Source organism: Nomascus leucogenys, chromosome 18 (assembly GCF_006542625.1).
Source record: "Nomascus leucogenys isolate Asia chromosome 18, Asia_NLE_v1, whole genome shotgun sequence".
Lineage (NCBI taxonomy): Eukaryota > Metazoa > Chordata > Mammalia > Primates > Hylobatidae > Nomascus > Nomascus leucogenys.
In genome coordinates this window covers 81337719-81360863 of record NC_044398.1, presented here as the reverse complement: position 1 = coordinate 81360863, position 23145 = coordinate 81337719, and the positions used below count along the sequence as shown (strand labels likewise).

General features: G+C 39.5%; 1 protein-coding gene across 1 annotated transcript in view; it reads right to left on the bottom strand.

Moving 5' to 3' along the window:
• The window catches only part of FCHO2 (FCH and mu domain containing endocytic adaptor 2), a 128904-nt gene extending 106086 nt beyond the window's left edge, over positions 1–22818 (bottom strand). The window contains exons 1-2 of the mRNA XM_030797619.1: positions 22672–22818; positions 10170–10261 (exon numbers count right to left, since the gene is read on the bottom strand). Of these exons, the coding sequence (XP_030653479.1) occupies positions 10170–10261; positions 22672–22704 (125 nt within the window). The 5' untranslated portion in view covers positions 22705–22818. The remainder of the gene's footprint in view (positions 1–10169; positions 10262–22671) is intronic.
• Positions 22819–23145: the final 327 nt, after the last annotated feature.

Below are 23145 nucleotides of genomic sequence, written 5' to 3'. Positions count from 1 at the left end.
TCAGGTGGGGCACAGCGGCTCATGCCTGTAAAATCCCGGCACTTTGGGATGCAGAGGTAGGCAGATCATTTGAGCACAGGAGTTTGAGACCAGCCTAGGCAACATGGTGAAACCTTGTCTCTACAAAAAAAAAAAAAAAAAGTCTCGTCACTTTGAAAGACACTGGGCATGGTGCCACACGTGTATAGTCCCAACTATTCAGTAGGCTGAGGCAGAAGAACTGATTGAGCCCAAGAGGTGGAGGCTGCACTGCACTCCAGCCTGGGCGACAGAACGAGACCCTGTCTCAAAAAAATAAATAAATAAAAATAAAAAAATAACGCTAGGGGAGGGATAGCATTAGGAGAAATACCTAATGTAGATATGTAGATGACAGGTTGATGGGTGCAGCAAACCACCACGGCACATGTATACCTATGGAACAAACCTGCACGTTCTGCACATGTATCCCAGAACTTAAAAGTATTAAAAAAAAGGCCGGGCGTGGTGGCTCACGCCTGTAATCCCAACACTTTGGGAGGCTAAGGCGGGCGGATCATGAGGTCAAGAGATTGAGACCATCCTGGCTAACACGATGAAACCCTGTCTCTACTAAAAATACAAAAATTAGCCGTGTGTGGTGGCGGGCGCCTGTAGTCCCACCTACTCAGGAGGCTGAGGCAGGAGAATGGCATGAACCCTGGAAGCGGAGCTTGCGGTGAGCAGAGATCGTGCCACTGCACTCCAGCCTGGGCGACAGAGCGAGACTCTATCTCAAAAAAAGAAGGAGCAAATGCAATACAATGGAACAAAGATAGTATTTTCAATAAATGGTACTGGAACTGGACACCTATAAGCAAAAAAAAAAAAAAAAAATGAATCCAGACACAGACCTTACACTCTTCACAAAAATTAACTCAAAATGTATTACAGACCTAAATGTAAAACATAAAACTACAAAACCCCTAGAAGATAACACGGGAGAAAACCTAGACAACATTGGGTATGGTAACGACTTTTTAGAACAGTATCTAAATGCATTCCAATATCTAAAGGCACTCCAATATACCAGACCTTGGCTATGGTGATGACTTTTTAGACGCAATATCTAAAGGCATTCCAATACCTAAAGGTGCTCCAAACACAAAATCCATGAAATAAATAATGGATATGTTGGACTTTCTTAAAATTAAATACTTCTGTTCTTTGAAAGACAATGTCAAAAGAATGAGAAAACAAACCACAGACTGTGAGAAAATATTTGCAAATGACACATCTGATAAAAGACCATTATCCAAAATATATAAAGAACTCTTAAAACCCAATAAGGGGGCAGCTGGCAAGATGGCTGAATAGGAACAGCTCCAGTCTGCAGCTCCCAGCGAGATCAATGCAGAAGGCAGGTGATTTCAGCATTTCCAACTGAGGTACCCGGCTCATCTCACTGGGGCTGGTTAGACAGTGGGTGCAGCTCACGGAGAGCGAGCAGAAGCAGGATGGGGCATCGCCTCATCCAGGAAGCACAGGAGGTCGGGGAACTCTATCCCCTAGCCAAGGGAAGCCTTGAGGGACTGTGCTGTGAGGAATGGTGCATTCCAGCCCAGATACTATGCTTTTCCCACAGTCTTCGCAACCTGCCGACCAGGAGATTCCCTCGGGTGCCTACACCACCAGGGCCCTGGGTTTCAAGCACAAAAGACCACAACTCCTCACCAGCAAGAGAACAAAACTGGATGGAGAATGAGTTTGACAAACTGACAGAAGTAGGCTTCAGAAGGTGGGTAATAACAAACTCTCCTAAGCTAAAGGAGCATGTTCTAACCCAATGCAAGGAAGCTAAGTACCTTGAAAAAAGGTTAGACGAATTGCTAACTAGAATAATCAGTTTAGAGAAGAACATAGATGACCTGATGGAGATGAAAAACACAGCATGAGAACTTTGTGAAGCATACACAAGTATCAATAGCCAAATCGATCAAGTGGAAGAAAGGATATCATAGACTGAAGATCAACTTAATGAAATAAAGCATGAAGATAAGAATTAGAGAAAAAAGAAAAGGAATGAACAAAGCCTCCAAGAAATATGGGACTATGTGAAAAGACGAAACCTACATTTGATTGCTGTACCTGAAAGTGATGGGGAGAATGTAACCAAGATGGAAAACACTCTTCAGGATATTATCCAGGAGAACTTCCCCAACCTAGCAAGACAGGCCAACATTCAAATTCAGGAAATATAGAGAACACCACAAAGATACTCCTCGAGAAGAGCAACCCCAAGACACGTAATTGTCAGATTCACCAAGGTTGAAATGAAGGAAAAAATGTTAAGGGCAGCCAGAGAGAAAGGTCAGGTTACCCACAAAGGGAAGCCCATCAGACTAACAGCAGATCTCTCTACAGAAACCCTACAAGCCAGAAGAGAGTGGGGGCCAATTTTCAACATTCTTAAAGAGAAGACTTTTCAACCCAGAATTTCATGTCCAGCCAAACAAAGCTTCATAAACAAAGGAGAAATAAAATCCTTTACAGACAAGCAAACGCTGAGAGATTTCATCACCACCAGGCCAGCCTTACAAGAGCTCCTGAAGGAAACACTAAACACAGAAAGAAACAACCAACATCAGCAACTGCAAGAACATACCAAATTGTAAAGACCATCGACATTATGAAGAAACTGTACCAACTAACGGGCAAAATATCCAGCTAGCATCATAATGACAGGAGCTAATTCACACATAAGAATATTAACCTTAAATGTAAACAGGGTAAATGCCCCAATTAAAAGACAAAGACTTGCAAATTGGATGAAGACTCAAGACTCACTGGTGCGCTGTATTCAGGAGACCCATCTCACGTGCAAAGACACACACAGGCACAAAATAAAGTGATGGAGGAATATTTACCAAGCAAATGGAAAGCAAAAAAAAGCAGGGGTTGCAATCCTAGTCTTTGATAAAACAGACTTTAAATCAAGAAAGATCAAAAGAGACAAAGGCCATTACATAACAGTAAAGGTATCAATGCATCAAGAGGAGCTAACTATCCTAAATATATATGCACCTATACAGGAGCACCCAGATTCATAAAGCAAGTTCTTTGAGACCTACAAAGAGAATTAGACTCTCACACAAGAATAATGGGAGACTTTAACACCCCACTGTCAATATTAGACAGGTCAATGAGAAAGAAAATTAACAAAGATATTCAGGAATTGAACTCAGCTCTGGACCAAGCGGACCTAATAGACATCTACAGAACCTTCCCCACAAAATCAACAGAATATACATTATTCTCAGCACCACATCACACTTATTCTAAAATTGACCACATAATTGGAAGTAAAACACTCCTCAGCAAATGCAAAAGAACAGAAATCATAACAGTCTCTCAGACCACAGTGCAATCAAATTAGAACTCAGGATTAAGAAACTCACTCAAAATTGCACAACTACATGGAAACTGAACAACCTGCTTCTGAATGACTACTGGGTAAATAATGAAATTAAGGCAGAAATAAGTAAGTTCTTTGAAACCAATGAGAACAAAGACACAACATACCAGAATCTCTGGGACACAGCTGAAACAGTGTTTAGAGGGAAATTTGTAGCACTAAATGCCCACAAGAGAAAGCAGGAAAGATCTAAAATTGACACCCTAACATCACAATTAAAAGAACTAGAGAAGCAAGAGCAAACAAATTCAAAAGCTAGCAGAAGACAAGAAATAACTAAGATCAGGGCAGAACTGAAGGAGATAGAGACACGAAAAACCCTTCAAAAAAATCAATGAATCCAGGAGCTGGTTTTTTGAAAACATCAACAAAATAGACAGACCGCTAGCCAGAATAACAAGAAAAGAGAGAAGAATCAAATAGACACAATAAAAAATGATAAAGGGGATATCACCCCTGATCCAATAGAATTACAAACTACCATCAGAGAATACTAGAAATACCTCTTGCAAATAAACTAGAAAATCTATTAGAAATGGATAAATTCCTGGACACATACACCCTCCCAAGTCTAAACCAGGAAGAAGTAGAATCCCTGGACAGATCAATAACAAGCTCTGAAATTGAGGCAGTAATTAATAGCCTACCAACCAAAAACAGCTCAGGACCAGACGGATTCACAGCCAAATTCTACAGAGGTACAGAGAGGAGCTGGTACCATTCATTCTGAAACTATTCCAAACAATAGAAAAATAGGGACTCCTAACTACTCATTTTATGAGGCCAGCATCATCCTAATACCAAAACCTGGCAGAGACACACATAAAAAAACAGAAAATTTCAGGCCAATATCCCTGATGAACATCAATGTGAAAATCCTCAATAAAATACTGGCAAACCAAATCCAGCAACACATCAAAAAGCTTAGCCACCACAACCAACTCAGCTTCATCCCTGGGATGCAAGGCTGGTTCAACATACACAAATCAAGAAATGTAATCCATCACATAAACAGAACCAATGACAAAAACCACGTGATTATCTCAACACATGCAGAAAAGGCCTTCAACAAAATTCAACACCATTTCACGCAAAAAATGCTCAATAAACTAGGTATTGGTGGAACGTATCTCAAAACAATAAGAGCTATTTATGACAAACCCACAGCCAATATCATACTGAATGGGCAAAAACTGGAAGCATTCCTTTTGAAATCCATCACAAAACAAGGATGCCCTCTCTCACCACTCTTATTCAACATAGTATTGGAAGTTCTGGACAGGGTAATCAGGAAAGAGAAAAAAATAAAGGGTATTCAAATAGGAAAAGGGGATGTCAAATTGTCTCTGTTTGCAGATGACATGACTGTATATTTAGAAAACCCCATCGTCTCAGCCCAAAATTTCCTTAAGCTGGTAAGCAACTTCAGTAAATTCTCAGGATACAAAATCAATGTGCAAAAATCACAAGCATTCCTATACAACAATAACAGAGAGCTAAATCATGAGTGAACTCCCATTCACAATTGCCACAAAGAGAATAAAATACCTAGGAATACAACTTACAAGAGATGTGAAGAACCTCTTCAAGGAGAACTACAAACCACTGCTAAAGGAAATGAGAGAGAACACAAACAAATGGAAAAACATTCCATGCTCATGGATAGGAAGAATCATATCATGAAAATGGCCATACTGCCCAAGGTAATTTATAGATTCAATGATATCCTCATCAAGCAATCACTGACTTTCTTCACAGAATTAGAAAAAACTACTTTGAATTTCATATGGAACCAAAAAAGAGCCTGTATAGCCAAGACAATCCTAGGCAAAAAGAACAAAGCTGGAGGCATCACTTCAAACTATACTACAACGTTTCAGTAACCAAAACAGCATGGTACTGGTACCAAAATAGATATATAGACCAATGGAACAGAGCAGAGGCCTCAGAAATAACACCACACATCTACAACCATCTGATCTTTGACAAACCTGACAAAAACAAGCAATGGGAAAGGACTCCCTATTTCATAAATGGTGTTGGGAAAACTGGCTACCCATACGCAGAAAACTGAAACCGGACCCCTTCCATACACCTTATACAAAAATTAACTAAAGATGGGCTAAACACTTAAATGTAAGACCTAAAACCATAAAAACCCTAGAAGAAAACCTAAGCAATTCCATTCAGGACATAGGCACAGGCAAAGACTTCATGACTAAAACACCACAAGCAATGGCAACAAAAGCCAGAATTAACAAATAGGATCTAATTAAACTAAGGAGCTTCTGCACAGCAAAAGAAACTATCATCAGAGTGAACAGGCAACCTACAGAATGGGAGAAAATTTTTACAATCTATCCATCTGACAAAGGGCTAATATCCAGAATCTACAAAGAACTTAAATTTATAAGAAAAAAACAACCCCATCAAAAAGTGGGCAAAGTATATGAACAGACACTTCTCAAAAGAAGACGTTTATGCGGCCAAGAAACATGAAAAAAAAGCTCATCATCACTGGTCATTAGAGCAATGCAAATCAAAACCACAATGAGATACCATCTCATGACAGTTAGAATGCCCATCATTAAAAAGTCAGGAAACAACAGATGCTGGAGAGAATGTGGAGAAATAGGAACACTTTTACACTGTTGGTGGGAGTGTAAATTAGTTCAACCATTGTGGAAGACAGTGTGGCTATTCCTCAAGGATCTAGAGCCAGAAATATCATTTGACCTGGCAATCCCATTACTGGCTATATACCCAAAGGATTATAAATCATTTTACTATAAAGACACATGCACACATATGTTTATTGCAGCACTGTTCACAATAGCAAAGACTTGGAAGCAACCCAAATGCATATCAATGATGGACTGGATAAAGAAAATGTGGCACATATACACCATGGAATACTATGTAGCCATAAAAAAGCATGAGTTCACGTCCTTTGCAGGGATATGGATGAAGCTGGAAAGTATCATTCTCAGCAAACTAACACAAGAACAGAAAACCAAACAGCACATGTTCTCACTCATTAGTGGGAGTTGAACAATGAGAACACATGGACACAGGGAGGGGAACATCACACACCAGGGCCTGTTCGGGGGTTGGGGGCTGGGGGACTGGGGGAGGGATAGCATTAGGAGAAACACCTAATGTGGATGACAGGTTGATTGGTGCAGCAAACCACCATGGCACATGTATACCTATGTAACAACGCTGCACGTTCGCACATATATCCCAGGGTTTAAAGCATAATAAAAAAAATTTTAAAAAAATAGTAAGAACACAAACAACCATATTAAAAACAAAAATGGGCCAAAGACTTTAACGGATACCTCACTAAAGAAGATACACAGCTGGCAAATAAGCATATCAAAAGACGGAGGCCAGGTGTGCTGGTTCCCTCCTGTAATCATAGTGCTTCGGGAGACTGTGGCAGGAGGACTGCTTGAGACCAGGAGTTCAAGACCAGCCTGGGCAACATGCTGAGACCCCATCTTGGCAACAACAAAAAAGCCAGGTGCAGTGGCTCACACCTATAATCTCAGCACTTTGCAAGGCTGGGCAAGGAGGATCACTTGAGGTCAGGAGTTTGAGACTAGCCTGGGAAACATAGCAAGACCTTGCCTCTACAAAAAAAAATTAAAAGCAAAGATGCTCTGTATCATATGTCATCAGGAAAATGCTAATTAAAACAATGATAAGATACCACTATAGACTTATTGGAACAACCAAAATCTAGAATACTGACCACACCAAATGCTGGCAAGGATGTGGGGCAATACGAACCCTAATTCATTGCTAGTTAAAATGCAAAATGGTATTGTCACTTTGGAAGATGAGTTTCTTACAAAATTAAACATATTATTTCCATATAATCAAGTAACTGCGTTCCTTGGTATTTAAAATTTATATTAATTAAATTAAAACTTACGTTCACACGAAAACCTGCACACAGATGATTACTGCAGCTTTATTCATAATTGCCAAAACTTGGAAGCAACCAAGATGTCCCTGAGTAAGTCAGTGGATAAAATATAGTACATCCAGACAACAGAATATTATTCAGCACTAAAATGAAATGAGCCTGGCCAGGCACAGTGGCTCATGCCTGTAATCCCAACACGCTGGGAGGCCGAGATGGGCTGATCACCTGAGGTCAGGAGTTCCAGACCAGCCTGGCTGACATGGCAAAACCCCGTCTCTACAAAAAATACAAAAATTAGCCAGGCATGGTGGCGCATGCCTGTGGTCCCAGCTACTCAAGAGGCTGAGGCACAAGACTTGCTTGAACTCAGGACAGGGAGGTTGCAGTTAGCCATGATCGCACCTCTGCACTCCAGCCTGGGCTGGGTAACAGAGCGAGACTCTGTCTCAAAAAGAAGAAGAAAAATACAAAAATCAGCCGGACATGGTGGTACAGGGGTATAATCCCAGGTACTTGGGAGGCTGAGGCACAAGAGTCACTTGAACCCAGGAGGCGGAAGTTACAGTGAGCAGAGACCGAGCCACTGCACTCCAGCCTGGGCGACAAAGCTAGACTCCGTCTCAAATCAATCAATCAATCAATCAATCAGATAATGTATACAAAGTTTACATTTTTTCCATTCTCATTCAGTCCTTCAAGAAATATGATTATCCTATTGTTCCAGGCTTTGTGCTAGCCACTGGGATACAAACGAATACTGTTTCACAGAGGAACATAAAAATAAATAATTACCAAATTTTATAAATACTACAAAGAGATAGGTGATGTAACAAAAGATTATATTAGGTGTTTTTGACCTAGTCAGAGAGATTAGGAAAGGCATCCTTAGAGCAGTGACCACATTGCTGAGCTCTAAAGAATAAGTAGGCATTAACTAGGTGAAGAGAAGAATAAGTATTTACAAAGCCTGGACTAGACAGAGGAAGCCTGTCTATAAGATACCCAGTATCTCTGGAGTGGAAAGAATAAGGAGCAGCCTGTAATTCATATATCTCTTTGTACTCTGTATGCAGTTTTGTTATTACTCATTGTTGTTAATTGTTTCTATGTTCTCCTGTGAGACAATATTCTGTTATATCCCATGCCTAGCATAGAGCCTAGAACAATAAGACCTGAAAGGTAGTTTTAGGGTCAGAATATGCAGGCCTATCTTAAGAGCAATGGGAAGCCCTTGAGATGGCTGAAAGAGAAGAGGTAACAAACTGATCTGTACTATACTTCAAAAAAACCACTCCAACTACAGTAGAGAGAGTAAGTTGTAGGAAAACAAGGACGAATGTAGATAGAGCAGTTAGGAGCTACCGCTGAAGTTCAGGCAAAAATAATGATAGTTGGGATCAGCATAATGAAGTTAGAGATTCATTCTATGGAAAAACCTATACTGAGGGCCTACCAAGTGACAAGCACTATCACAAGTGCATAAATAGAGCAAAAAGACAAAATAAGCAAAAAAAGACAAAAACCCCTGCCCTTGTTGGGTTTATATTCTAGTGGGAAGAGACAGAAAAATAAATAAATGAAATGTCACTTTTATCAGACATTTATACATACTATGGAGAAAAATAAAGTAGTAAAGGGGAAGTACGACGGATTGTCTCACTACCCAAAGAATCAGAAAGGGATAGATTCTGGGCAAAGGAAGGATGACCCAGGAGTCCTGGACTTCTTAAGGTGACTAACATAAACAGGGCTCAAAGGCAAATATCTGCCCTGATGGTTCCAAAGTAGACAGTGATAGTAGTGAGGTGTAGGGGAAGAGGGAAGGCTAAGGAACATGCCAAGAGATGCAGAGTTCTGCGGCCTTTCCTTTGCTCCTGCCAATGATGATGTAGAAGCCTGGAGGAAGGACAGCCTTACCCAGAGCACTTGAGCTTTTGCATTCCTTGTTGATTCTAGTAGAGAGAAGGGAGTAAGAAAAGAACTGAACTTATATAATAGTTTATTAACCAATTCCTATCAGTCTGTAAACTCCATGAAGGGAGAAGCTGTTATCTTAACCACTGTACTTGCATAATCCAGACAAGTACCTGGTACACAGCACTGATGGGATATATATTGTTGAAAGAATACATGAATAAATGGAGTATTAAATTTAAAGCCAAAGTATCCTTATATTATCAAGGTAAAGATTTTAAATGTGTTCATATAAATAATTACAAAGTTGGGGTAGCCACAAAATAGCTTTAAGTTAGTAGGATAGCAGCTTTTGAGTTCTGTTTGATTTTGAATCACAATCAAATTATATTTATTCTTAATAGCTTTTAAATTCGCTATATTCTAAGAGTCTTAAAGACAATCACATTTTATAAATTTGCAAAATTTTAAAATATATACTTAGGACTTTTAAACATAAAAGTTACAAAAACATAAAATTAAACTGAAGTTCAGAAAAGTTAGTCTTTTCTAATTATTTTAGCATGTTTAACAAATGTTAATGTTTTATCCTACAAACTTCTCAACTTTATTATATCACCTTGCTAGCACATCCAGTGAAAAATATGTAGATAATATTTTCAAGCAGGAATCCGCAAACCAGGGGTGTTAAACTTGGAGCTACTTTGAGCCACTATACAGCCTTCAGCTGTGTAGATGATAGATACAAATAGATAGATATAATTACAGTATATATTTTAAAACAATGATTACTTTATTCCAAATCCAAATAAAGTTTTCTCCATTATTTATATTCTAAAATTTAAATTGCTATTAAGTTGTTAAATTACTTATTTAAAAAATACATACCGTTCCCTTACAAAATCTGCTAGTTCTTTTGTTGATATCTGTCCATGTTTCATATTATGGTAGAGGACATCAAAGCCACTATTTTTTTCCCCCTAAAATTTAAAAAGATTTTTAGTTTCAAAAAAAAACCAGATAAAAATGACTTGAGAATATAAAAAGCCAACATTAACTAACATGCAAACCTGTGCGCAGGTGAGGTGTTTTCATTAATTTAATTATCCTCATTTATTGTATGATTTTAAACAGTATAAAGCAATATTATATGCTTTAATAAAGTTTACCATTAACTATATATATATACCTACATACACACATATATGCATCCACTTTGTAATCAACCATAAAGGTACAATTAATAAAATTAAGTTGTGACTGGGTGCGGTGGCTCACACCTGTAATCCCAGCACTTTGGGAGGCCAAGGTGGGCGGATCACGAGGTCAGGAGATCGAGACTATCCTGGCTAACATGGTGAAACCCCCTCTCTACTTAAAATACAAAAAATTAGCCGGGCGTGGTGGTGGGTGCCTGTAGTCCCAGCTACTCAGGAGGCTGAGGCAGGAGAATCGCATGAACCTGGAAGGCAGAGCCTGCAGTGAGCCAGAATTGTGCCACTGTGCCCCAGCCTGGGTGACACAGCAAGACTCTGTCTCAAAAAAAAAAAAAAAAAAAATTAAGTATGAGGCCTGGTGTGGTGGCTCACACCTGTAATCCTAGCATTTTGGGAGGCGGAGGCAGGCGGATCACTTGAGGTCAGGAGTTCTAGACCAGCCTGGCCAACATGGTGAAACCCCATCTCAGCTAAAAACAAAAAAAATTAGCCGGGCATGGTGGCATGCACCCATAATCCCAGCTACTTGGGAGGGTGAAACAGGAGAATCGCTTGAACCCGGGAGGTGGAGGTTGCAGTGAGCCGAAATCACACCACTGCACTCCAGCCTGGGAGACAGGGTGAGACTCTGGGAAAACACAACAACAAAAAATTAAGTATGAAATTTTAAGGAATATGCAGCATAATTAAGAAAAGATAAACATGGACCGTTCAAAACATATTACCAAATCCCATTTCAATCTCTTTAACACACAGTAAGAAATTCCTGATTATTTAATTTGAAGTTTGTGCTTTAAAATAACTAAATCTTGATTTCTGAGTTAAGACAGTAAAGTACTTATGTCATATCTGCATTATCACAAAATACTTAGATCTTTCAGTAAACTTGAGAAGTGAGAAAATAGACAAAATTTAACAAAAGAGAAGTAACAGGCTATGTGCTGGTCATTAATTAATGGGATTTTCGTTTGTTTGTTTTTGTTTTTGAGACAGTCTCACTCTGCCATCCAGGCTGGAGTGCAGACGTGCAATTATGGCTCACTGCTACCTCCCCGTCCAGGTTCAAGCGATTCTTGTGCTTCAGCCCCCTGAGTAGCTGGGATTACAGGTGTGCACCACCACGTCTGGCTAATTTTTGAATTTTTAGAAGAGACGGGGTTTTGCCATGTTAGCCAGGCATGTCTCGAACTCCTGGCCTCAAACGATATACCTGCCTTGGCTTCCCAATGTGCTGGGATTACAGGTGTGAGCTACTACACCCAGCCTAATTAATGAGATATTAATATAACTAGATCACTATACAATCCTGGAAAACCTCTACTGCTGTTTAATCCTATGAATCCTAAATTAGTAAATCATAAAGATAACATTAGAAATATCAATTTATTCGATGAAATAAAAGACAACTGATACACTAGGTTTAACAACTCTCTTTACAGGCAGCAGTTTTTATTTTTCTTTAGTGAAAATGAAATGAAGAATGGAATATATTTGTTGGAAAGGCAATACCATAAGCAAGTGTTATATAATCCAAAACTTGATTTTTCCCCAGTCCACTGAAAACAGAAAGCATAAAAACTTCCAGCTATGTTGAAGTGATTCCTGACAAACTCATCGGCTAATGTAGCTAGTAATTAGTTTGCCTACATATCACAAATTAAAATGTCACATCTGTAACAAGATAACCTGAACAATATCCTTAGCATTTTGAATAACCATTTCCATTTATCAACAACATAACATAAAACCACAGCCTCTTGTGAATCCAAACATTTCCATTTGGCTTCTGCAACTTTACAGGTTTAAGATGTTTTTAAAAATTTATTGTCGGAGGCTTGTGCCTGTAATCCCAGCTACTCCAGAGGCTGAGCAAGGAGGCTTGCTTGATGCCAGGTGTTCAAGACCAGCCTGGGCAAAGTGAGAACCTGTCTCTAAAAAAACAAAAAGATAAGGGTTTGAAACTTCTCCTTTGGTGAACTTTTTAAGAGTAACAGTAAATTAGACACTAAAAATAAAAAACCTGGATAGCATTCAGTTTTTTAAAAAAAAGTTGATGTAGAAACAGGGTCTCGCTATGCTGCTCAAGCTGGTCTCCCAACTCCTAGTCTCAAGCAATCCTCCCACCTTGGCTTCCCAAAGTGCTGGGATTACAGGTGTGAGCCACTGCATGTGGCCAGCATTCACTTTTGTTGAGTCCAAGATTTGAAAAATAAGCAGAAGATAGACTGTATATTGTATAATCACATTACTAATTAAAAAATTGGTTTTACCAAGTTTCCTTTTTTTCAAAAAGTTCTTTGGAGGGGTAACAGAAGGGTCAGGAGGTACTATGCTGCAAATACCAATAACATGCCTAACCTCCCTCTCAACTCTAAACCACCTCAAAAATAAATAAATACTATAACTTCCCACCCTGTCTACATTTTCCTTTTAATTTAGCTCTTATGGACATTTACTAGATAACCCTGGACAAGTCAATGCACAATATAACATTAATATTTTTGATACAGTCTCACTTTATCTTGACTTCTCTGAAAAAACACCAAAAAACATTTTACTAATCCTAAAGACTTTTTTCTTTGAAGAACAGCCCCTTTAGTGAAGAACCTACAGATACATTTTCAGGAGAACTCAATATACATGCAATGACAGCTCTCCAGTGCCACTCTGGCCTCGAAAACTGCTAGGGAGCTGGAGGTAAAATACAGGCACACTTCATTTTACTGCACTTTCTTTTATTGAGCTTTGCTTTACTGCACTTTTACAAATTGAAGGTTTGTGGCAATCCTGTGTCAAGCAAGTCTATCAGTATCTTTTTTCCAACAGCATGTGCTCACTTCTTCCCTCTGTTAGCATTAGCAATAAAGTATTTTTTAATTAAGGTATATATATTTTTAGATAAAATGCTATTGCACACTTAATACACCAGTATAGTGAAAATAATACAGTGTAAACATAACTTTTATATGCACTGAAGAACCAGGAAAGTTTGTGACTTGCTTCATTGTGGTTGTTCGAATTCAATACACAGTATCTCTAAGGTATGCCTATGTATGCAAGCAATTTTTCTACAAGTATACGGGACATTCGACCACAAGTTACAACCTCTTCTCATCAACATTCTATTTGTACAGTAGTCCCCCTCTTCTCCACAGGGGATATGTTTCAAGACCCCCAGTAGATGCCTGAAACCATGGATATTCACGAACCCTTTATATACTGGTCACGAACCCTTTACATACTGTTTTTTTTTTTAATCTGATAACCAAGATGGCTACTAAGTGATTAATGGGCAGGAAGGGTATATACTATGGATGCACTGGACAAAGGGATGATTCACATCCCAAGCCGGACACAGTGAGATTTCATCACATTATTTACAACAGCTCAAAATTTAATGCTTACGAATTATTTCTGGAATTTTCCATTTAATATTTTCAGACTGCAGTTGACCTCAGATTTGAAACTGTGGAAAGTGAAATTATGGATAGGGGAGGCAACCGTACATTGACATTTTTAGTCATGATCATTAAAAGTACTCTGCAGAGCTACTGGCAAGATACTGCTAATGGAGAAAATAGTGACTAAAATACATAGAATGGTCGGGCGCAGTAGCTCACACCTGTAATCTCAGCACTTTGGGAGGCCAAGGTGAGTGGATCACCTGAGGTCAGGGGTTTGAGACCAGCCTGGCCAACATGGTGAAACCCCGTCCCTACTAAAAATATTTTACAAATTTGCCAGGTGTGGTGGCGTGCCCCTGTAATCCAGCTATATTGGGAGGCTGAGCCAGGAGAATCACTTGAACCCGGGAGGCAGACGTCGCAGAGCCGAGATCATGCCACTGCACTCCAGCCTGAGCAATACAGTGAAACTCAGTCTCTAAATAAATAAAAATAAAATAAAGTACATAGAATAGGCACTCAGAACGATTTGATGCAGGTACAAAAGTGACTCAAACATATTTGTTGGTTGATTGAAGGAAAGAAATCTTACTATCTTTCAAAAAATGGTTTTGCTCACCTCTCAGATATTCTTCCCTCATCTTTTATATTATAGTTCACCTCCACCAGTTAGTTGAATCCTTAAAGCTATCTAAATAAACATTATATGGGTTGAGAAAAAAATACAGAAGCAAACAGTAGTTAATTTTTTAATTTTTATATATTTTACATTTTCTGTAATGTTCTATAAATGAAAGTATTTTTCATTACTTTCAAAATAAAAAAACTAAACCAACAATTTCAGTTTTCTCAGCTCTTCAATCTATGCCTGCAAAGAGACAGAAGGCTACTTTCTTAAACTGGCATCTTGTTCACATCAGTACTTAAATCTCCAGTCCTTGTAATTCATAAACAGAAAAAACAAAAAACTGAAAGTTCCCATACAAAATGGGAATGATTAAAGAAAATTACAGCCTATCTGGCCAGGTTTGGTGGCTCACACTTGTAATCCCAGCACTTTGGGAGGCTGAGGCAGGAGGAGCCCTTGAGGCTAAGAGTTTGAGATCAGCCTAAATAACAAAGCAAGACTTCATCCCTACAAATTTTTTTTTTAAATTAGCTGGGTGTGGTGGCATGCGCCTGTAGTTCTAGCCACCCCAGAGGCTAAGGCAACAGGATCCCTGGAGCCCAGGAGTTCAAGGCTGCAGTGAGCTATGATGGTGATGGGGCCACTGCACTCCAGCCTGGGCGACAGAGGAAGACCCTGTCTAAAAAAAAAAAAAAAAAAAAAATTTACAGCCTATCCATTCCACGGAAACCTATTCAAAGAATACTTATTCACATGAGAAAAATGCTTGATGGGAATATTAACTGAAAATACCAAGACACACAACCATATAGTAGAATCTATCTTAAATTTTTTATTTCTAAAGAAAATCATAAGAGCAGAGTGAGAGGCTATAGGCAATTTGTGTTCTGTATTCTTCTATGTTTTACCTATCACATGATAATGGTTTTCATTAAAAAGGAAAACCATGCAGACTTGTGGCTGTTGCTTCAACCAACTGAAAACTCACTCTCCTTGGTTTTAAGGCTCTACCACTAATTTGCTTTACTTATATTATACTTTCCCATCTTTTCCCTAAAGTCAAGCAAATGTGCTTGATATATCTCCCATAACCTTCACTCCTTCAAATCCTTCAGGGAGCATGACTATCTCCTCAACTTTATCACACATTTTAACACTTTCCAGTTTAATTCTCTCTGACTCTGGCCATTCCAGCAACATCCTCTTGCACATTTATCAATATAGTAGATATCATTACAGGTCTCAGTTGCTGTCATGCTGTTGTTTTTGTTTCTCCCCACATCACAGCAATTTATACTTATCTTTTTGGACCAGACTGCTACTAAAATTCTTCCAATTCTGATACTTTTTTTTTTTTTTTTTTTTTTTGAGATGGAGTCTTGCTCTGTCACCCAACTGGAGTACAGTGGCACGATCTCGGCTCACTGCAACCTCTGCCACCTGGGTTCCAGCAATCCTCCTGCCTCAGCCTCCCAAGTAGCTGGGACTACAGGTGTGCACCATCACACCCAGCTAATTTTTGTATTTTTGGTAGAGACAGGGTTTCACCATGTTGGCTAGGATGGTCTTGATCTCTTGACCTCATGATCTGCCCACCTTGGCCTCCCAAAGTGCTGGGATTAGAGGCGTGAGCCACCGCACCTGCCTTTAATTTTTCCACACTAAGAAAACTGAAACCCAAGTCCTTATTCCCTTCCTTTTTAAGTCTCCATGGGATCCTATTTCCATTTGAATTTCTAAGGGTGCTTCTGTTAACTATTCTAGAATTATAACATCAGGATGGATAATCTCAGGAGATACCTCAGTGACTCAAAAAACTACTTTCAAAGGGCTTATATTAGCCACATGTGCAGGATGATTTAAAGCATAACTGTTCCCTCATCCTTTGCTTAAATAATTTGAGTAGTTCTGAAAGGACTACAGCATTTAGGATTTAGTGTGTAGGGCTAAAAAAGAACGCAGACATCAAATTTATATCCTTTCAAATGTCAAAGTTCTAAAATCCTCCCCCTGAACTGAACATACATACACACTAAATCAGTATAAATTTTCACTTCCAAATTTCTCCTATAATTAAGGCTAAAATATAAAACAAATCACACCCCTTAAAAAATTCTAAGGGCCTCTCAAATTTTAGTGCAATCTAAAACACTGTAATTTTATAATGTCTACTGTCAAGTCTTCTGCATCAAGTTAAATGAATCTGCATTTTCATAGCTTGTTGCAATGGGAACAAGTTGGGCCTGGCTAACTTGCTAACAGTTATACAATAATATATTTTAACCTAATGGAGTGTATGTTATTTGGTCTTATCTCTGGAAAACCACATAGGAAATTGGTAATGGTGAAGCCGGGCATGGTGGCTCATGCCTGTAATCCCAGCACTTTGGGAGGCCGAGGCAGGCAGATCACCTGAGGTCAGGAGTTCGAGACCAGCCTCAACATGGAGAAACCCCATCTCCACTAAAAATACAAAATTAGCCGGGCATGGTGGTGCATGCCTGTAATCCCAGCTACTAGGAAGGCTAAGGCAGGAGAATTGCTTGAACCTGGGAGGCGGAGGTTGCAGTCAGCTGAGATCGCGTGCACTCCAGCCTGGGCAACAAGAGCGAAACTCTGTCTCAAAAAAAAAAAAAGAAAGAAATTGGTAATGGTGATTGCCTTTAGGGGGAGATCTTGATTACCAGAGAAAAAGAAGAAGATTTACTCCCTCTTGTATCTTTTAAATATTAAACCATGTAAAATTTGCAAATCTCTTAATGTATAAATACATACAGATATACAGATTTTGTTTTGATATGTCATCTGATGTGATCATATCGTAAAAGCAGGTATCCCAAACTACAACATTTGGAAATTTCAAGTAATGAAAAGCCTGTATTCTGGATTTCAAATATGGTCACCTCAACTAATTTGCTAAAGATATATATTTTAAAATTTCATATGGACACATAACCCCAAAGAATGTGTGTTAGTCTCTCATCTAGGATACTAAGTTTAGATTAGATAATCAAGCAAAAATATAATAATGTTTTTTATCCCAAAGACCTATTAATAGCAATTCCAGAATTTTAAAATACATTTTAATTCTCTCAGCTTATCCAAGTTATGATAAATCAAATTTTGGATATATAACCAATGTTCCAATTTAATTTTAAATCAAAATGTAACAAAACCAATGAAATCAAGTGAAATGAGACTTCTGTACAGTTAATCAGTAAAAGAAATAAGGAAAAACTTCAGGATAAAAATGTCTAATTGTTGTTTGTTCATTTTTGATGTGCTGACTATAGATAACCTCTGGAAAAAGTCACCTAACTAAAAATCTCAGCTCATTACAATGTGATATATACTAAAGAATACTACTTAGTGTCTTTGGGTGAATGCTTCATATCGTATATACATTGGGATTACTATGTAAAATGAAGATTATAAGCTATTCAACTCAGGTATGTTTTACATACTTACTTGTCCCCCATTAAGTAATAATTACCTATGAAATGCATTAAGGTTTTTTTGCTGAATAATCTGGGTTTACATAAAAATATAATGCCATTTTAATTATTATATAGCAATGTTGCTATAATCTCAAGACTATTATAAACTTGTACTCAATTATTCCTTTGAGAAAGCAGCAGCATAGAGAGACACTTCCTCACGGTAATACTGATCAATATCTTTTTAAAGTTACATAATCTTTTACCATATCTTTTTAAAGTTACATAATGTTTAATATGCAAAAATAAAGATAAAAAACAATTGTTTTTACATATTAAAAGCAATGGTGTGTATTTCTACTATCAAAATTATTTTTGCTGTCCAATTTTAATTTTGCTGTCCAATTTCAGCTTGATTATCAATGGTGCTATACTTCGTGGCAAAAACTGACTTATCAATAACAAAACACCTGTTCTATAAAAAGTTTTGAATAATTTTTTCCTTCAAAGTACAGTATTAAATAAAGGAATTTTCAATTTAGCATATAGTTTTAATTGAGAAAACCTATACTTTAAAGAAAAAGGAAGAATGTGCTGCTTTCAAAAGAGCTTGAAGAGAGTTTCAATGATTCAAACTTTCTTCTAACGAAATGTCACAACAAAAAAGGTTTGTCTTTATACATGTGGGGGAGAAAACAATTAATAGGCTGTTTGATTAGAAACCTAAAACTTTGGCTGGGCACAGTGGCTCAGCCCTTTAATCCCAGCACTTTGGGAAGCTGAGGCGGGAACACAGCTTGAGCCTGGGAGTTCGAGACCAGCCTGGGCAACATAACAAGATCTCATCTCCACATACAATTTAAAAACTAGCTGGGCATGGTGGCCTGTACCTGTGGTCGCACCTACTCGAAAGGCTGAGGTGGGAGGATCATTTGACCTTGGGTGGTCTAAGCTGCAGTGAGCCATGCTCGTGCCACTGCATGCCAGCCTGGGCAACACGGTGAGACTGCAACTCAAAAAAAAAAAAAAGAAGCGAAGAGAAGAGAGAAGAGAAGAAAAGATGAGACAAGACAGACCTAAAACATCAAAGGTTCTCATTACCTCACTTTGATAAGTTTTTATCTTTTAATTGATGAAAACCATATATATTTATCATATAGAACATGATGTTTTGAATTTTGACAATTTTATTTCCTTTTAATAGTTCCACTTTAAACGCTAGAGGGAAGAGTTAAATTAATATCTATTTTAAGGGATTATTTTACAAATGATCCTGAAATATGTGAATTTTTAAGTTGTTTTCTGTTTTTGAGACAGGGTCTCACTCTGTTGCCCAGGCTGGAGTACAGTGACCAATCATAACCTACTGCAACCTTGAACTCCTGGGCTCAAGCAATCCTCCCACCTTAGCCTTCCAAGTAGCTGGGACTACAAGCATATGCCACCACACCTGGCTAATTTTTTAAAAATTTTGTAGAGACACGGTCTACTGTGTTGCCCAGGTTGGTCTCCAATTCTTAGGCTCAATCCATTCCCTTGCCTCAGCCTCCCAAAGTGCTGGGATTACAGGCGTGAACCACCATGCCCAGCCTAAAATGACAACTATCAAATTCTCAGCAGTTAATTACTTAGTTAATTCCTAGACCTTCCTAGCTCATTAAGCCTCCTCGCAGCCCCAATTCCAAGCCAGGAAATAAAATAAAATGCAGTCTATTAACTATTTGTTTTCAATAGTGAAAGTGAAGGCAAAAACTAAAACATAAATTAGATTTGGAGGTCTCTCCAGAATTCAAATATTGAAGTTTATTCCCATTCCTCTTGTAACAAGAATACCCAAGAAACACATAAAAACGTGTACAAAGATATTCAGAGAAGTATTATTCATATTAGCCAAAAACATCAAACAAGGCTATGCTCAAAGCTCAATTAACAGAAAATGAAACATAACTTTTAATGTGAAGATGCAATTTGGAATTAAGTTAGCAACTTAAAAAACATTCATGCATCAAAAATATGCAAAACATTTATAAGAGCATCAATTTTTAAATGCTCTTTATAAACATTTTATAAATTGCCATTGTAAAACCTAATGCCTAAAATTGACAGGCTAATCCTAAAATTCATGTGGAAATGCAAGGAACCCAGGGCAGTCAAAATAATCCTGAAAAAGAAGAAAAAAGCTAGAGGACTCATACTTCCTGATTCCAAATTTGCTATACAAAACAAATTTTTAATCCAAACAACAGCAATCCAAACTGTGTGGTACTGGCTGTCGTAAGGGCAGACAAAGGAATAGAACTGAAAATACAGAAATGAATCCATACATTTCTGGTCGATTGATATTTGACAATGGTACCACAATTCAACAGGGAAAGATGAACCTTTCCAACAAATGGTACTGGGACAACTGGATACATAAATGCAAAAGAATGAAGTTATACCTTTTCCTTGCACCATACACAAAAATTAACTTCAAATGGATCACAGAACTAAATAGAAGAAGTAAAACTATAAAACCCTTACAAGAAAACACAGGAGTAATTTTTGGGTTAGGCAAATAATTTTTGGGTTAGATACAATAAAGCACAATTAATAGAAAAAATAGATAAGATGGACTTCACCAAGACTTCATGAGAATTAAAAATTTATGAGTTACTTCAAAGAGCAGCATCAAGAAAATGAAAAGGCAGGTCACAGAATGGGAGAAAATGTTTGCACATTATGTATCAGATAAGGTGTGTATCCAGAATATTAAAAAAAACTCTTATAACTCAATTATAAAAAGACAACCCAATTTTTAAATGGGCAATTAATCTAAACAGACATTTCTCCAAAGAAAATATAAAAAATAGGCAATAAGCACATGAAAATATAAAGATTGGCAATAAGCACGTTAGCTGTGATGTTAAGCATCAGAGAAATGCAAATCAAACCACAATAAAATATTAATACTACTTCACGTTCACTCACTATATTATAATAAAAAGGACAAGTGTTGGTGAGCATGTGGAGAGGAACTCTCATGCTGGTGGGATTGTAAAATGCTACAACCACTTCAGAATAGTATGGCAGTTCCTCAAAATGTTAAACATAGAGCTACGATTTGACCCAGGAATCCCATTCCCAAAAGAAATGAAAACATATGTTCACACAAAAACTTGTACACAAATGTTCATGGCAGCATTATTCATGACCCAAAAGTGGGAACAACCAGATGTCCATCACTGATTGGATAAATATTAATAACATGTGGAATGGAATATTATTTGACCATAAAAAGGAATTAGTACTGATACATGCTACATCATGGATAAACTTTGAGAACATTATGCTAAGTGAAAGAAACTGGTCACCACGGCCCCATTTATAGGATATGTCCAAACTAGACAAATGTAGAAAGGCAGAAAATACATTAGTTGCCTAGGCCTGGGGCAGGGGGAAAATGGGGAGTGACTGCTAATGGGTCTAGGGATTCTTTCTGGGATAACGAAATTGTTGTAAAATTGACATGTGATGTTTACACAACTCTATGAACATATGAAAAAATCTCTGAATTGTACTACACTTTGAATGAATGTATTGGTAAGGAATGTGAACTCAATAAAGCTGTTTAAAAAACAAAATACCTAAGGTCTAGTATATACGTTCTTTGTGGAAAACAAGGTACATTCAAGACAAATAACTATGAACTGATTTGATTACTAACCAAGACCACGCCTGAGGCACTTAGAATTAGGAATTTAACATGCATTCCTTACTAGCTAAAAGATTACCCCTTTAAATATGTCTAAATCTCAACGAAAATGGACCTGCAGTACTTGCAACTGTCAGGGCATAAAATGGGATTCACGAAAGATACCTGAGTAAACACGTTCCTTTCCTGTACATGGCTGACCTGTACTTCCCATTACAAAAAAACACAATAACTGCAGAAAAATACTCCACCGGGAGCCGGAGAAATTCTCAAAGAAGAATCTAATACTGAGCTAAGACAAGGAGTGGAAAGAATGAGGAAGGGCAAGGAGGACAGAGTAGGGGGAGGTCTCCGTGCACTTAAGCCCAAGGAGTCCAGTTACATTAAATCCAACTTTTAAACGCTTTGTGAACAGGCCCAGAGGCAAAGTCCTGGGCGCAAACCCACGAGCCGAGCTGCGAGGCTGAGAGGAAGTGCTAGTCCAGCCCAACCCCGCACTGGATTTGGTGTGGAAACGGTCAGAGGTAAAAGCGATTGCTCAGATGGGGGACCAGCGGTGAGGGCAGGAGGCGAAACCCCTCCGCCCGGCGCTCCCAGCCAGCGCGCAGCGGGAGGCGGCTGTTCTGCGGGCCCGTCCTTGGCGTCCGAGCCTCCGCGCACGCCCCGCGCGGAGCGCGCCCGGCGCCGGGAGCCTCCGGTGGGGCTGGGTCCCGTCTCCCGCCCCATCCGGCGCTTTGTCCCAGCCGCGGGGGCCGGCGGCCCCGCTGCGGGCTCCCGGGCCGCGGTGACAGCCCCTGTCCCCATAGGGCTGCGAGCCCGGGAGTCCCTATAGGCTGGCGACTGGTCGCCCGCCGGACCTCACCCAGGCGGGACGCGGCAGGCGGCGGACTGAGGACGCTAGCCCTGCCGGAGGAGCCGCCGCCGCCGCCGCCCGAAGCGCACGCAGGCCAAGCTCAGGCGCCAAAAGCCTTGGACTTCGAAACACACGACTTCCAACATCCTAAGCTTACCCAAAAATTCTCGACGAAATACGCCATGACCATCGTGCCGCCGCCGCGCCGGGTTCCGCGTCCGCGTCCGCGCCCGCCCGCCGCTGTGTAAACACGGCCCGGCCTCCACAGCACCCCCGCCTTTCGCCGCCGCCGCCGCCGCCGCCTTCTTCCCAGAGACCGGCCCGCACCTTCCAGGGCGCATGCGCCACCTAGCGGCTGCTGCCGCTGGGCGAGCACTTAGACGCCACGGCCACTGTGTGCGCATGCGCCCCGTCCCCATTCTTGGGTGTTGGTAGATCTCTCTGCATCCCGGGCGCGGCTGCGTTGAGTGTGCTCTTAGGAATGGTGGAGAACTGGGTACTTGAGGAGTCACCGGGGAGAGTGCTCGCACTGTTTGCGGTGCGACGGGCACTGGCCCAGGGACAGAGAGAAGAGAAGGGCCAGCCAGCGGCAGTGGAGTCGGCAGGCTGGCTGCCCACTCGCTTTCTCTCC